Here is a 15,011-nt window from a genome sequence, read left to right on the forward strand (position 1 = left end):
ATATGTTATGATAACATGTTTTTACATTGCTTTAATCAAATTAAGTTAAGCAATTTTCTAAGTTTTTTCAACTCAACTCAAGATTCAACTTTTTTTTTTTCAAGTCAGTTTAGTGTAAGTTGAAATGACTTAAACATCCAAGTTGATTGTACTTAAAATTTTAAGGCAGCAACTTTTCTTTACCGAGAAGTTTATTGCCATATGTTTTTCAAAATGTCACATTTTAATTCAATGTGTTGCTTCTTTTTTCTTTGTTATTATTTGCGAAATTTATTAGCACTTTCTAAATGAAAATCGTTTGTACACAAATTTTTGTTCTACATTAACTTTTAAGTGCACTCATTGGACATTTCATTATCAAACTGACGTGATGAATACAACAACCAAGGTGATAAAATGTTGCCAGATTGACATTAATCTGTTTTGGAAAAAACTGTTGGATAAAACAGTAACAAAGTGAAGTTCAAGTCTCTTTAAAGTGTTTCTGTTATAGTATTGCTGTTAACATGATTAGCCAATTAGTTGAGGAAGTGGTGGAGCCCCGTCCACTAGAGAGACATCTGTGAGTTTACAGCTTAACCCACTCGATGACACCGCTAATCCAATTAGACATTGATATACAGGTCTGTCCCTTTTCGTAAACTAGGCTAATTCAGCGACATGTGTCTGCGATTGACTGTATTTGTGTCAACGTGTGTGAAAGACTGATGCAGGGCCAATTCGAATAAGTCAGCATGTCTCTTATCAAAATCATCTGAGACATAAAGAGAACAAATGTGTCCTTTTCGCCCAAAGGCTGTCATCAGCTGGTGGAAGCTGCAGGGAGGAAATTCATGACTTCCTGATCACTTTGGACCAGCGCTTCCATGGTGGTAAACCACCATTAGTGTCCATCAAGATGAGACAGAGCCTTTGTGAGGACATTGCTTGTTCCCATGGTGACAATATGTCTCAATCCAGAATGTGTGACATCTGTGTAGACACAGACAGGAAGGAGATTTCTTGGAAATAGAGTCATATTCATCCACACAATTCCCTCTCTGTCAACAAGGAGAGAAACTGTGCTTCGCTTTTAACTTTTAGATGGTGATATATTAAAATGTTATAACTCAGCTGTGGCGGTTAAACCAGAGGATTCCATTCAAAGAAATCCCCTGATTATCTCTTTAGCTCATTTTGAACGATTGCATCGGGTGTCTTGAGGACAACAGAGGTGCAAGATTGACCGATAAAACGCACTGTGCAGCAGAAATGTTTCCATTTTAAGGAGTGGTTGGTCTCCCACTCAGGCCTCTGATGGTGGAACAGCCCAGGAAACCTCTTTCCACCCCCACACACACACACACACACATGCATGAAACCTCTGACTCAACTTGAAACCATGAGCTCTGTGGAGGCATCCATGCTGACTGACTGGTGCACTCTGCCTCAGGTTACAGCGTTTGTCGCTGCAGTCTGCTTACTGTAGGTCACCTGAGAAAGACAAACATGCAGTTTCCTAAATAACCAGTACTCCAGCAATAATGCAGGCTGAAATCGAATAGAGGTAATGTCTAACACAAATTGCAGTTGCTGAACTTAATAGGTTGGGATTTTTTTTGTATAATATTATTAGCTCACTGAACATGCCTTCCTTGAGGAAATTTGAATTGCTCACAGGTTTAAATTAGTTTAATTTAAGTTATATTTTTTATTTAAGTTGACACATGCATCCTAAAATAGACACAAATTAGACCAAAACAACAATACGGACAGTATGGATAGTCACTGTAAATAAGAAATATTGTTGGTTTAACTTAAAAAAGTAAGTTACCTGGTTGCCTTAAAACTTTGAAATAAAAAATTTGAGTTAATACAATGGAGATTGATTTAATAAATCGAAACTCAAAATATTGTTATCTGAACCACATTTTCTAAGTTGATTTGATTAAAGATAAAAAGTTGTGATAAATCATGATTATTATTTATTTATTTTTACACTGTAATAATTATGGAAATGTTCATATTGAAATGTCTGACTTTTGGTATCTGCAAATCTGAGCACAGTTTGAGACATCTCTGAGACCTGAGGTAAAAGAAACATTTAGTCTTAATTTGTTCTCCATTTAATATTATTGATGTGTAGGAGAAACAATATATAGCCTATATTTGCTGGGTTCCTATTTAGTATTTTGCTCTATATCTTACACCTGGCTGCATGTCACTCTGTCCCTGACAAACACTTGATGTGCAACACAAACATGGTATTGAGTCATACACAGCAGGGGTGAGGCATTCATCTTCACAACAGTCAAAATGACAGACTTAACGTATATAGCACGGTTTTCGCTGGCTTAGTTTAATGTATATTTACACGATCTATCTATCACATTGTTTTGTACATTTTCCCTCGCCGTTGAATTTCAATCGTAGTACAGCCTATTGATGGCAGACTACAATGTGTAGGCTACAAATAATATTCGCTGCTTTTAGACACTGTTGAGATATTATGGTGAAATAAGAGGTGTTTACAGTGTAAAACTGACTAACCATTTCCATTGAATGCCACGCTTTGCGTTTGCAATCCAGCCCTAGCAAACTTCAACAGTAGTGCCTACTATTGCGAAGCTCTGTACTAGATGTCGTCAGACCCGATGGGCGGAGCCAATATGTCGCAATCTTACTAAGAACAGCATCATCGAGTCAGGCTGGTGTAACACATCGAGCATATTAGACGTGCCCAGCCAAATTGAGACTTTACAGTCGGACGGTCAGGCTGAGGGGCCACGTCTGATTTGTGATCTCATTACTAAAGGGACCTTTACTTCTGCAGCAAAAAAATAGGAACTAAAGGACTAATTATTCAATTTCTACGCTGTCACCGACTCGGACGTGTTCTCTAGTTCAACTTTCTTCAGGCAATTCCTTGTTTGTCGTATCGCAAAACTTCCAGTAAAGTGCGTTTAACTGCGGCTTATCAAGTTTTATTTGTCCGATACCCATCGTGAATTATCTTATACTTCATCCGACCAAAGGACTTTTAGTGAAAACTTACATCCAAGGAAATATTGTCCATTCAGGACGCGTTCATTCAGCGGGAATAAGGAACAAAGACATTCGTGCCAACTGAAGAGCTCTTGGTGTTGCCGCCAGACTCACAAGTATCAATTTGCTCAACTTCAAGGACAAAGAAGAAAGATTACGAATGAAAAGAGGCTAAATGCACGAATATCTGCAAAACACATTGAAACCGGAGACTCTTTACAAACCAACTACTGTATAAGGCACGCGCGTCCTTTTAAACCAACTCATATTTATTCTGTATTCACCGGAGACAACATTATCTCTCGTATGCCGAGACTTGACTACAGTTGACAGTTTCCCAGTGTTCATTTCATTATATTTTATGTTTTTCCCCGGTGGAAATGTTCTCTGACAAGTAGACACAACTAAGTGCGCCTAGTTTTCATTGTTCTGTTTTGGAGAGGAGCGGGTCCTTTGTCTAAAGCAGCGAGGTAAGTCAGACTTCAAGCGTCACCTTAACTTCTAGAAATCACTACTTCATACTTTCCAACCAAGGTTCCTTACGATTAATTTCAATTATTGATCTACTTTCCCATTTGAACGAGTATTGAGAAACATTTTGGTGGTTAAACTTTACATAGTGTTGCAGGTTGCGCATATTGTTGTTTAAACTCTGTCAACTTGCACTTCGCATACTATTTACTGAGCATTTTTGAGCATATTCTGTTAGTAATATTTTATAGGCTACTTTTCTTGAATGTGAGTTGTGGCGCAGTGGTTCACGCATATAATGAGAACTGCTTGATCAGGAGGTTTGAATCCGACATTATCGGAATATAGTTCTGAAACCTCGTACCCGCATATGATTAGGCTACTCAATGTAGTCTTATAATTTATGACGAGAAAATTCTACTAACAGGCTATTTGAATAGAAAAGTTAGTTTAAAAATAGTGAAGTGGAAGAAACTGGGATACGTCATTCTATGACGTACGCTTGAATGTGTAATAACTTAAACACTTGAATGACTCACAGGCGCCAAACAGAATTTCGAAAGGAACTTGAGTCAGTAGGCTATGATCAAGCAACACTGCTTATCACATAGTCATTCAATAGTTATAAATTACCTCCTTTCATTACACAACATTACTGAACCACCCATTCTTGTTTAGTTAGTTAGTGTGAGTTATTATCCCTCTACTGAATGTTCAAGTGTGGTGCAATAATCAAATGTACTAATTTGATCAATTTTCATGTCACCTTTGTGCATTGTGCACTCTGCATTCTTCATCCAATCAGCATTTATGGTATGTTAGGTTACACTGTCACAAGGTCATGAACTTACAGTCACTTGTTTTTGTCACAGATGAGTATAAACCTGTCAACACCTACACCTCCACTCCGACTGAAGCGAGTAGACTTTGAGGACTCTCACACCACTGACACCTTCAAATGCAAGCGCCGCAGACTCAGCCAGCCTCCTTCCCCGGGTCTCGCACCCTGTCTTCGACCCCTGTCCCAGACCCTCGAGCAGCCGGGGTCCGAGAAGCACCACGTCTCACGCATCGGACCCTACATCCTGTTGGAGGCTACAGAAGGAGCGCAGACATTTAGAGCTGTTCATCAGGTCACAGAACAGGAGTACACATGCAAAGTGAGCATAGATTCTTCGTTATAGTGGATTTGAAATATTTTATATTAATATAAGTTCTGGAACTTTTATATAATGAAGGATCAATAATCATTTTGTTTTGGTATGTTCCCTTCAGGTGTTTTCCATAAAGAAGTATCACGAGTTCATCGCGCCCTACACTCGTCTGCTTCCGCACAGCAACATCTGCAAGATTTCAGAGCTGGTGCTCGGGGAGAACAATGTGTACATATTCTTCGAGCGTAACTATGGAGACATGCACTCGTACGTGCGCACCTGTAAGAGGCTGCAGGAGGATGAGGCAGTGCGCCTGTTCGGACAGATGGCAGCCGCGGTCGCGCACTGTCACGAGAACGGCGTCATTTTAAGAGATCTTAAACTGCGCAAGTTTGTATTCACCGATTCACAGAGGTCAGTAACTCAATTACATTTTTTAAATTGCTAGTTAGTCAAGTCATATCAGCTCTTGATAGTAGGGATGCATGATATTCGATGACAAAAAGCAAATATAATTTTTTCCCCCGGACATTATTCAATCTAAACAGGCCAATAATTAATCGTGGGTGCTCCTAAAAAAAAAGAAAAAGATTACCTTTTGTTGTTATCTGACACCAACTAAATTTTATAAGTAGCCTACTCATAATTTAATAATATTATTTAATGTAATCTTTAGCAAATCTCAAAATTAATATGTTTTATATACTGTACATTATAATGATGTAATGCCTAAATTCAGTTGTAGTATTTAAAATTATTATTTATTTATTTTTTTACATTTATTTGAATATTATAGACCTTTATATTGGTAATTTATTTATCAGTCATGGCATGAAAATAATCCACTTAATATCGGTGTATTCTTACTTTTTATGTAACAAGGTGTAACAAGATTATTTTTGAATTCCACAAAAGTTGTTAAATTTTAAATATATAGTATTCAGAAATAAACCGATGTTAATAGCTTTTTTTTAATTTACAATAAAAAAAATAAAGTAAAATAATTATAAAATGTTTAATATATTGTTACAATGTACTATGATGACTAAATTAAAATATAATATTTTTATATATATATATATTTAAATTTTTTTTTAATAAAATTTTTTTTTTATCCGTACTAGTTCCAAACTGCATAGGTTTTACCTTATCTTGCTCATCTGTCAAATATTTTCCATTCATTAACGTAGGACCTAGTTATCAGATGACTGATAGATGTTCTTTTGTTTCCTCAGAACAAAGCTTGTCTTGCAAAACCTGGAGGACTCCTGTCTTCTTAACGGGAACGATGATTCGCTGACGGACAAACATGGCTGCCCGGCCTACGTGGGCCCGGAGATCTTAAACTCACGGCACTCGTACTCAGGGAAGGCTGCCGACGTATGGAGCCTTGGCGTTGTTCTCTACACCATGCTAGTAGGACGTTACCCTTTTCAGGATGTGGAACCCACAGCACTGTTCAGCAAAATTCGCAGGGGTGCGTTTACCATCCCGGAGACTCTTTCACCCAGGGCTAAGTCACTGGTGTACTGCATGCTGAGGAAATCTCCCTCAGAGAGGCTTGAGGCTGGAGACATACTTCTCCACCCGTGGCTCCACTGTAACAACAATGTATCCCTCAGCCAGCACTCCAGCACCAGACACTCGACGGATCAGGTGGTCCCTGATTTCGAACCGAATGAGACTGGAGACCATTAATGAGCATTCTTCATTCTGTTTACCCACAATCAGGGGGAGTGGACTCTATGAAGAGCGAGATTTTACCTCATAAGGTATGCAGAGCTCAAGGGCATCGGCTGGAACAGATTCCATAAACTGTGGTTTACAGCAGTGAGAAACTGCTGAGGTGTTCGGGACAGGCCAGAGACTGACCTCGTAGTCTTTGCAAACAGAAGTGACTGTTTCTTACCTCTGAAAATATCCATTTGTGGTGATCTCTTCAAGAAAATGACACACCGAGTGCAAAGTGCTGCTGCTAAAAACTCTTTCCTAGCAGACGTTCGTTCACAGCACAGAAAATCACGAGGCTCGTGCACACAATTTTAACATCAGTATTGTCTAATCAGTGCATGGATTTCCCAATGTACAACTGTTGTGTAAATTAAAGTACCTCTAACTTAATTCCTGGTATACTTGATGCACACTTCGTGCCTTTATGTACTGTTTACATATTTTTGCAGTGGAAAACACAGATTTGACTATTTAAAGTGCCTTTTTTTCCAGTAAAACAGCTGATGTTGTTAGATTTGGACTTTGTTGAAGTACCAAAGATTTGAGTTTCCTCTGAGCGCATGTATCTGCAACGGGTTAGCACAAGTGCTCATGTTTCCTTTTCATGTGAAGAATTCAAAAGGGTTCTGTTTTCTGCGATTCTCTTTTGTAAATGTCTGTTAAACGATGTATTTGTGCTGTAGAGCAGGTTTGACCCTGAAGGGAAGTGGAGCACATCATGCGCCACAGGAAACGTCCATATAATGGTTAAGAGGTGTGCCTGTCAAGCTAAACAAAGGCTTTACATATGTTATCGTTTGTGATGCCTGCATGCAATGCTTTGACCCTTTTTTTTTCTTCTCGTTAAAGTACTTGTCATTTTGTAGATATCTTTTTGTTACTAGCGAGAAGTGGACACTACATGTGTTGTTGTTGTTTCAAGGGGTGACGAACCCACAAACAAGTATTTTGTTGTTGCCAGTACAAATAAAATGAAAAATGATACTGTATTGCTTTGCTGCTAATTAATGATGCATTACTAGATGTGGACTGATTAATGATGCTAAAATAATCATGTTGACATTCAGACTAGAACTGTACAGCAGTACTTTTGGAGCCCAGCAAGGTTTTTTTCAATAAAAATCACAATCAGTGCACATTAAGTCAGTAGATATTTATTTGACACAGCATTTTGGAAATAACGCAAATGCTCTTTAAAAGGAAATGTATACAAATGTTTTAAGCTGCCAAGAAGGACATGTTAATGCATTAATCTGCATCCAGTTGGGCTCATCCTGGTACTTTTGTAGGACTATACTCTAAAAACATTTGTAGAAATAATGTATGCAATTAACAACAAAAGTGATCTTGCATCTCTCTCTGTTCTTATACTGGCTCAACTCTGTAATATATCAAAGTGCTTGAAATTACAAACATAGATGGGTCACAGTCAAATCTAAAATGGAAGAGGAATTCAGAAAGATTGTGACTTCACCACATATGGCCAGATATTCAAGAGGCCCTCCAACACAACAGTGGACAATATGAACTACAGACCTCATCATGAGGAGGTATTATTCAAGCCACTGTAGATGAAACTAATCAAACAAATTCTTTCAACATCAAGCTGTTCGATGTCAAACGGGATGCAATAACGTTCAGTGACACCCACTCTTATAGGTCATAATATCTACCTTAATATCTTTCCACAAAATCATTTTAGATCAACAAAATAAACACAGCAAAGAATATGAAGAGAATTTTTGCCTCTATAGTCTAATGTGTTGTCAGACAACGTAAAATCATTCACCACAAGCAGGTCTTCACAGAAGAAAGTGAAACTGCAATGTTCACTTCACGTTATACACCACACAAAAGTTGCGAAATCCAAATAAAAACTAGCAACAACAAATAAAAAGCTTTATAAAAATGAAACTTTACAGACCCATCATGGTTTTTCTTTTACATTTTTATTAGCTTCGGGGCCGAAACTAAAAAGGGAAGTTGATCCGTAGGTCAACATTAATAAATCTACTGGGCAATGTTTACGCTGTTAGGCAAAAAAAGTTGCAGGAAAATGTATTAAGGCCTAAAAACAAACATGAATATTTAGTTCTATTATCATTTATAGAAAAGAAGAAGTGAAAACTAGACAAAAATATGAGTTATGAGCATGTGTAGGCCTAACAAATATGGAAACTGGATTTAAACATTTAAATGTGAACTATGACTTACAATCTCTTCATTTTATTTCACTTAATGCTCAAAATGCTAGTAGAGTAACTAGAGACAAGAGGCAAAGATGATGAGATGTTGAAATATGCCACCTAGTGGAAATACTGCGACATTTATGGAGACATAAAAACTACTGGAAATATTGAACAGGGTTGGGGGGGAAAAAGAGAGGGAGAATAAAACCTGCATAATTCAATTTACGCTCAGAGACAAATAAAATAAAAAAGACCTCTTTGGAGATTAAAAAAAACAAGACAGTAAAAATACCCCAACACACATCACACTGGTTCCCTCAAAGGCCGGTGTCAGAGGTAAGTATAGTGAATGCAATGAAGTAAAGGAAAATGTTAAAGTGCAATAAACAGCACTTGAAAATCTCTGGATTACAACATCTCTCCATTCCTAAGAAATGACCAACAATATAAAATTGAACACATAAGAAACAGAAAAGAATAACAGGCATAAAAACTCAGGCAAGAGATTGCGGTCTTCAGAGGACAGGGATGAGGGCTTCACCAGGCACACAGTGCACCATACCTGAGGAAAGATCAATCAATCTATCTATCACTGATGAAATGAAAGGCTGGTAATATCAGAGTAATACTGTCTTTAGATACACAGCAGTGTTACTTCTGGCTTTTAACACTTCACTAGCAAATACACTGAAACCACGTGGTTTATTTGCAATCATTTGGCAGTCAAATCTTAATGAAGATAAAGTGTGGGTGTTTGTGATGCAGTACTTCCTGGAGAAGTGATAAACAAATACAAATGTTCCTCACCTCTCTTCATCCATGTTTCCCTCTTCCTCTTCCTCATAGCTGCCCTCATCCAATTCCAGATCCAATTCTGTGCCGATGCCAGAGTCTCGTGGAGCCATGAAAAGACTAAAGGACAAATACACAGAAGTCAAAGGTCATTGAAATGTTTTCAGGTTGGACCTGTTGAGCCTGAGATTCATAAGATATTGAATAATAGCACTAATGTAAAATGTATTGTGTATGTGTGTGTATATATATGTGTATGTATGTATATGTATATATATATATATATATATATATATATATATATATATATATATATACACACACACACACTATCATTTAAAAGGTATGTAAGATGTTTTTGAAATAAATCTCTTATGCTCGCTAAGGCTGCATTCATTCGATCAAAAATAAAGTAAAAACTGTAATAATGAGAGAAATGATTACAAATTAAAATAACTGTTTTCTATTTTTAAAATGTAATTTATTCCAGTGATGGACAAGCATAATTTTCCAGTGTTTAGCGTCACATGATCCTTCAGAAATCATTCTAATATGCTGATTTGGTGCTCAAGAACTATTTCTTATTATTATCAATGTTGAAAACAGTTATGCTGCTTAACATTTTTGTGGAAACCATGATACATTTGGTCAGGATTCTTTGATAAATAGAAAGTTTATTTGAAATGGATTTTTTGTAACATTATAAATGTCTTACTGTCACTTTAATGTGTCCTTGCTGAATAAAAGTATTAATTTATTCACAAAAAAATAAAAATAAAAATAATAATGCTGAATTGTTTTATCTCTGACATAAAGACCCTCACCTGACAGAACGGCATGTGAAGAACACAATCCTCTTCAGTCTTTTGTTATAAAAGAAGTAGTTGAAGGACCACAGGTTACCTTCTTCCCCATATGGGTCTGAATCCAGGTCAGGATTGTAACTGTCACAGAATCCAATCAGAACTTGAATGAACATGCATCACAATTGAATGATGTATTATTCAAACAAACACCACTATATGGGTTTTGAAAGCAGTATATCTACCTGTATATGTCACATTCAGCAAGGCTGATCTCCTTGTCCAGCGCTTCCCATAACTGAGGCTGTAGGTGACTGTACGCCTCGCCCGCAGCAGCAGACAAACTGCTGTTCACTGCATTAAACACCTGCGCAAAAATGAAACATTTGATGAACCTCGTTTTTATCGTGTTAAACATGTCTCTTCACATTCAGGTGAACATGACTGATTTAAATTGATTGATATATACACTGCCCGGCCAAAAAAAATTAGGTTAGTTAAAAAATGAAAATTCTGTCAGTAATTACTCACCCTCATGTTGTTCCAACCCCGTAAGACTTTCGTTCATCTTCGGAACACAAATTAAGATATTTTTGATGAAATCTGAGAGCTGGCTCACTGCTTCATAGGCTGCTAGGTAATCGATATCTGCCATCCCAGAAAAGTTAGTAAAGACATCGTTAAAATAGTCCAAGTGACTACAGTGGCTCAACATTAGGTTTATCAAGCGACGACAATACTTTTTGTGCGCAAAAAAAACCTAAAATAACGACTTTATTCAACTTTTCATTTTCTGTGAGTAGTGAGTTCACGTAGTGTAACAGAGCAGCGCTTCTGGGTTGTACGTCAGAATGCAGGCTCACTATTGGCCAGCATCACACACATGACCAGCGTCGGCCAATAGTGAGCCTACGTTCTGACGTACAACACAGAAGCGATGCGCTGTTACAATACGTGAACTCACTCAGAGGCCCACACAGAAGAATAAAGTCGTTATTTTTGTTTTTTTAGTACAAAAAGTATTCTCGTCGCTTGATAAACTTAAGGTTGAGCCACTGTAGTCACTTGGACTATTTTAACGATGTCTTTACTAACTTTTCTGGGATGGCAGATATCGATTACATAGAAGCCTATGAAGGAGTGAGCCAGCTCTCAGATTTCATCAAAAATGAGGGTGAGTAATTACTGACAAAATTTTCATTTTTGGGTGAACTAACTCTTTAAGAGTCTATGATTGGATCATAATTGCACTGATTATTATGTTTCTAGCATTTAATGTGTGTGACAACAGTTCTTCTAACCCTAATTGATAGAATGTGTAGCTTTTAATTTCTTAAACAACCATGTAGGAAGACACATCATAGCCATATATCACGATGACAATGTCAATATTCATCAGGCTCAAATTGTTAAAGAATGGTTGGGAGGGGAGCATGAAGAATAATTTTCACACATGAATTGGCCCCTCTGAGTCCAGACCTTGAATTCATCGAAAGTCTTTGGGATGTGTTGGAATGGACTTTACAGAGTGCTTGTCTCTTGCATTGACAATACAAGATCTTGACCGAAAATGTATGCACCTCTTGATGGAAATAGAGAAATAAATTCCTAAAATAAATTTCTACATGGTTGTTTAAGAAAGGAAAAGCAATTCCTAACAGTCCATTAATTAGGCTTAGAAGAACTGTTGCCAAAAACATAACATGTTATAAAAATAATAATGACCGCAACAATGATCCAGTCGTACACTCTTAAGCATTTGCCTATTTAAATCCAAACAGCGAATTTTCTTGACTGGTGATATATGTTAATAATAATAGTAATACCTGCCACCCTACAAAGGTAAGGCAGATATGTATGTATGTGTGTCTGTGTGTGTGTGTGTGTGTATATATATATATATATACATACATATCTGTATGGGTGGCAGGTATTACTATTATTATTAATAGTCAGTTTTAGATTACATTTTGTAATTTACAATTACATTTTAGATCATGTCAAAATTACCCAATTAACACTGGGCTCCTTGCTGAAATCATGGCCTTTGGTGCGACTGAAGTCATAGTCTGGCCGGAAGGATTCATTGAGAGTGGCGATCAAGTAAAAGAGAGTCTTTCTGCTGCACTTATCCGAGAGAGGACCCTCCCCATCATCCAAACTCTGACTCAGTCTGAAAGCACAACATATTTCGATCAACACGCAATGACCTTCTGGAAGATATTTGTACATTGTATAACTGAGAAGATTGATGACTGTGAAATGCTTATCGATACCTCTGGAAAAGACTTGGACTTACTTGTTGGGGCTGATTCCGGAGCTCTGCGGAGGAGACAGAGCCTCCAGCACATGTGGCTGCCCCTCCTGACAAAACTGCTTAAACATCTGCTTGTCGTCACCAGCCATCTTACAGGAGTAGCTCTCAATACTAGAAACACATCACAACAGTGACAGACTTCAATCATAAAATACTGCAAATAACAGATAGCACACGTACGTCTGCTAGATGTCTGTTAAAGATCACTTCATCTGGAAAGCATCTGCTGTTTACTAACATCTGATAGACATCTTTAAGATGTCAGTTCTACATACATTCTGAATCATAAACATCTTAAAGACATTTTCTATACGTCTATTTGACATCTGACAGGAAATGTCCTATAGATGTATTGCAGATGAGCAAACACTCTAAACAATACGTCTTCTAGATGTAAACAAGCACATCAAATAGACGTCTCTCCGTGATGCACATGTGCTATCAGGTACCAGTTACCAGAACAGAGTTAATTAACATGTTCTTTACTCAGTTCCTCTTTATGTGATCTGACAGTGTTCAGATAGGCAAATGTTTTTCGAAAGGATGTCACTTTTCTTAGTTTGAACTTATAAAAGCGAGTATTCAGCACTTACCGTCCAATTATCTTACTGTCTCCCGTTTCAATAGTGAGCAGACTGTTCATGGCCTCAAAACTTGAGTTTTCCAGGAGCTTCATGGTTTATTCAACTATAATATATATATTATAATATATATATTGACGGAACTGCAACAACTCTTTACTAACACTAGATGTCAGTCTCTTGATAAACAACCATCGACCAGTTATTCTGCCGTTACACCAAACCTAAACAATGATTAGCACGTTAGTTTGGAAAATATACGGCACAAACCGAAAATTATTAATAAGAAACAACTAACGTTAGCCGAATTACATCAACTTCGATGTCCCCTACAGAAGCACCTTTAAAAATCTCTCAATTTCGAGAAAAAACAGCTCTCTATTAACGTTACCTTCAAATGTAAAAAACAAAACAAAAACACAAACAAAAACAAGCCTCCCTTTCAGATTCTTACGACCGCGTAAATAATCTTCGCCTGTTGCTTAATGGACTTCTATGTCTAATAAATATCTCTTCCTTTTTACTGTGAAATTTCCAATACCTGCCATTAAACAAGCTAAAATTTAGAGGGAAAGTATGCATCCCAGCTATTGAATCAGAACTTTAGGAGAATTCCAAGGCTTATAAAAGCCTTAATCCTCGGGTTATGGTTGTCTATTTGCGTGGAAGAATAACAACAGCAGAGAACGAGGGGTTTGTGTTGCAGTTTTCGGTCGCAGTAATACGCAGTTAGTTGTCTATTTCCTGTTTTTTTTTTGTTTTTTTTTGGTGGGGGGAGGGGGGTATGGGGTCAGGATGTCATAGTGATACAAGTGCTACATGTTTACCGCCACCTACTGGCTTGGAGTTTAATATCGTTTCCCCTTTTCTCAGAATCATACTGAGGAAATACATTCAGTGGGTCCACAAATATCGGCACATTTGAATATTAGCAAAAATGACTGAACTATTAGTGTGGGACTGGTTTTTTTTCTTCTGATGAGACCAAAATAAAGCTTTTTAGAACATCACCAGATGTGGCATTGACAGACAGAAACATAGACATGTGAAGGTGAATCTTTAATGCATTGCTGGAGGGCTAATTTTCTTCCAAAGACCCTGGACAACTTGATAGGATACACAGTATCATAAACTCCATCAAGGACCAGCAGATATTAAATCATAACCTGACTGACCCTGTCAGGAAACTTAAACTGGGCCATGGTTGGAACTTCCAGCGTGACATCGATCCAAAGCACATCTCAATATAAACCACTGAACAGTTCACTGACCACAGAATGAAGGTTTTGCCATGGACATATCAGTCCCCTGATCCAAACCCCATACAAAAAACCTGTGGAATGAGCTGAAATAGAGTCCACAAGCATGGACCTCAGAATCTGAAGGATCTGGAGGAATGGCCTCAGATCTCTTGCCCTGTTTTTCAACCTTATGCAGTATACGAGAAGATCAAGAGCTGCTATCTTGGCAAAGGGAGGCTGTACAAAATATTAAATGAAGGGGTGTCAATAATTGAGGAATAAATATTTCAGAAAAAAGTATTAGTCTATATTTTTTTCTTTTTAAACTTTTTAAGACTTTAATCAAAGGTTAGGTTCTAGTGATTTTTTTCTAGGAGAGAAAGTACTAGTAGAAATTGTAAAACCAAATTTTCAGACAGTTTTGCTCATATTTACCAAGGGTGCCAATATTTGTGGAGTCCTCTGTAAGGCTTCCAGTGATAAAACATCAGTACGTGTATTATTATTATTATTATAAGTTTGACAGCTTTTTGACTTTATTTAGTTGACAATGGTTAAACTTTTTCATTTCTAAATTCCTATGCAAAGGATTGATGTCAGTAATGTAAAACAGCTTACAAAGGCATTTCCATTTTGTGAATGTAAAACCTATTGAAAAAACTTTCATATTTAGGATATATGCCAGTTTTCTTATATGTACAGATACAA

The 15,011-nt window shown here is 37.3% G+C and overlaps 2 protein-coding genes across 2 annotated transcripts; one reads left to right on the forward strand and one right to left on the reverse strand.

Moving 5' to 3' along the window:
- Positions 1–2,675: 2,675 nt before the first annotated feature.
- Positions 2,676–7,369, forward strand: trib3 (tribbles pseudokinase 3). The gene is made up of 4 exons (XM_082155189.1): positions 2,676–3,494; positions 4,368–4,655; positions 4,771–5,063; positions 5,885–7,369. Exons 2-4 carry the CDS (start codon positions 4,368–4,370, stop codon positions 6,345–6,347), a joined length of 1,044 nt encoding a protein of 347 aa, XP_082011315.1. The 5' UTR covers positions 2,676–3,494; the 3' UTR covers positions 6,348–7,369.
- A 149-nt stretch (positions 7,370–7,518) lies between these two features.
- On the reverse strand, positions 7,519–13,814 carry maf1a (MAF1 homolog, negative regulator of RNA polymerase III a). The gene is made up of 7 exons (XM_082155190.1): positions 13,075–13,814; positions 12,464–12,592; positions 12,175–12,337; positions 10,410–10,531; positions 10,186–10,305; positions 9,377–9,481; positions 7,519–9,131 (listed from the first exon to the last, which is right to left on the reverse strand). The coding sequence occupies exons 1-7, from the start codon at positions 13,155–13,157 to the stop codon at positions 9,107–9,109; spliced, it is 747 nt and encodes a 248-aa protein (XP_082011316.1). The 5' UTR covers positions 13,158–13,814; the 3' UTR covers positions 7,519–9,106.
- Between the last annotated feature and the right edge of the window lie 1,197 nt (positions 13,815–15,011).

The sequence above is a fragment of the Leuciscus leuciscus genome (genome assembly GCF_965113295.1).
Source record: "Leuciscus leuciscus genome assembly, chromosome: 23".
Taxonomy (NCBI): Eukaryota; Metazoa; Chordata; class Actinopteri; order Cypriniformes; family Leuciscidae; genus Leuciscus; species Leuciscus leuciscus.

Excerpts from the sequence above, each read along its gene's own strand:
- trib3 (XM_082155189.1), top strand. The coding sequence starts at position 4,368 with ATGAGTATAAACCTGTCAACACCTACACCTCCACTCCGACTGAAGCGA. Across the intron at positions 4,656-4,770 it reads AACAGGAGTACACATGCAAA|GTGTTTTCCATAAAGAAGTA; the intron begins GTGAGCATAGAT and ends TGTTCCCTTCAG. Across the intron at positions 5,064-5,884 it reads GTATTCACCGATTCACAGAG|AACAAAGCTTGTCTTGCAAA; the intron begins GTCAGTAACTCA and ends TTGTTTCCTCAG.
- maf1a (XM_082155190.1), bottom strand. The coding sequence starts at position 13,157 with ATGAAGCTCCTGGAAAACTCAAGTTTTGAGGCCATGAACAGTCTGCTC. Across the intron at positions 10,306-10,409 it reads GCTGAATGTGACATATACAG|TTACAATCCTGACCTGGATT; the intron begins GTAGATATACTG and ends ATTCTGTGACAG. Across the intron at positions 9,482-10,185 it reads TTCACATGCCGTTCTGTCAG|TCTTTTCATGGCTCCACGAG; the intron begins GTGAGGGTCTTT and ends TTTGTCCTTTAG.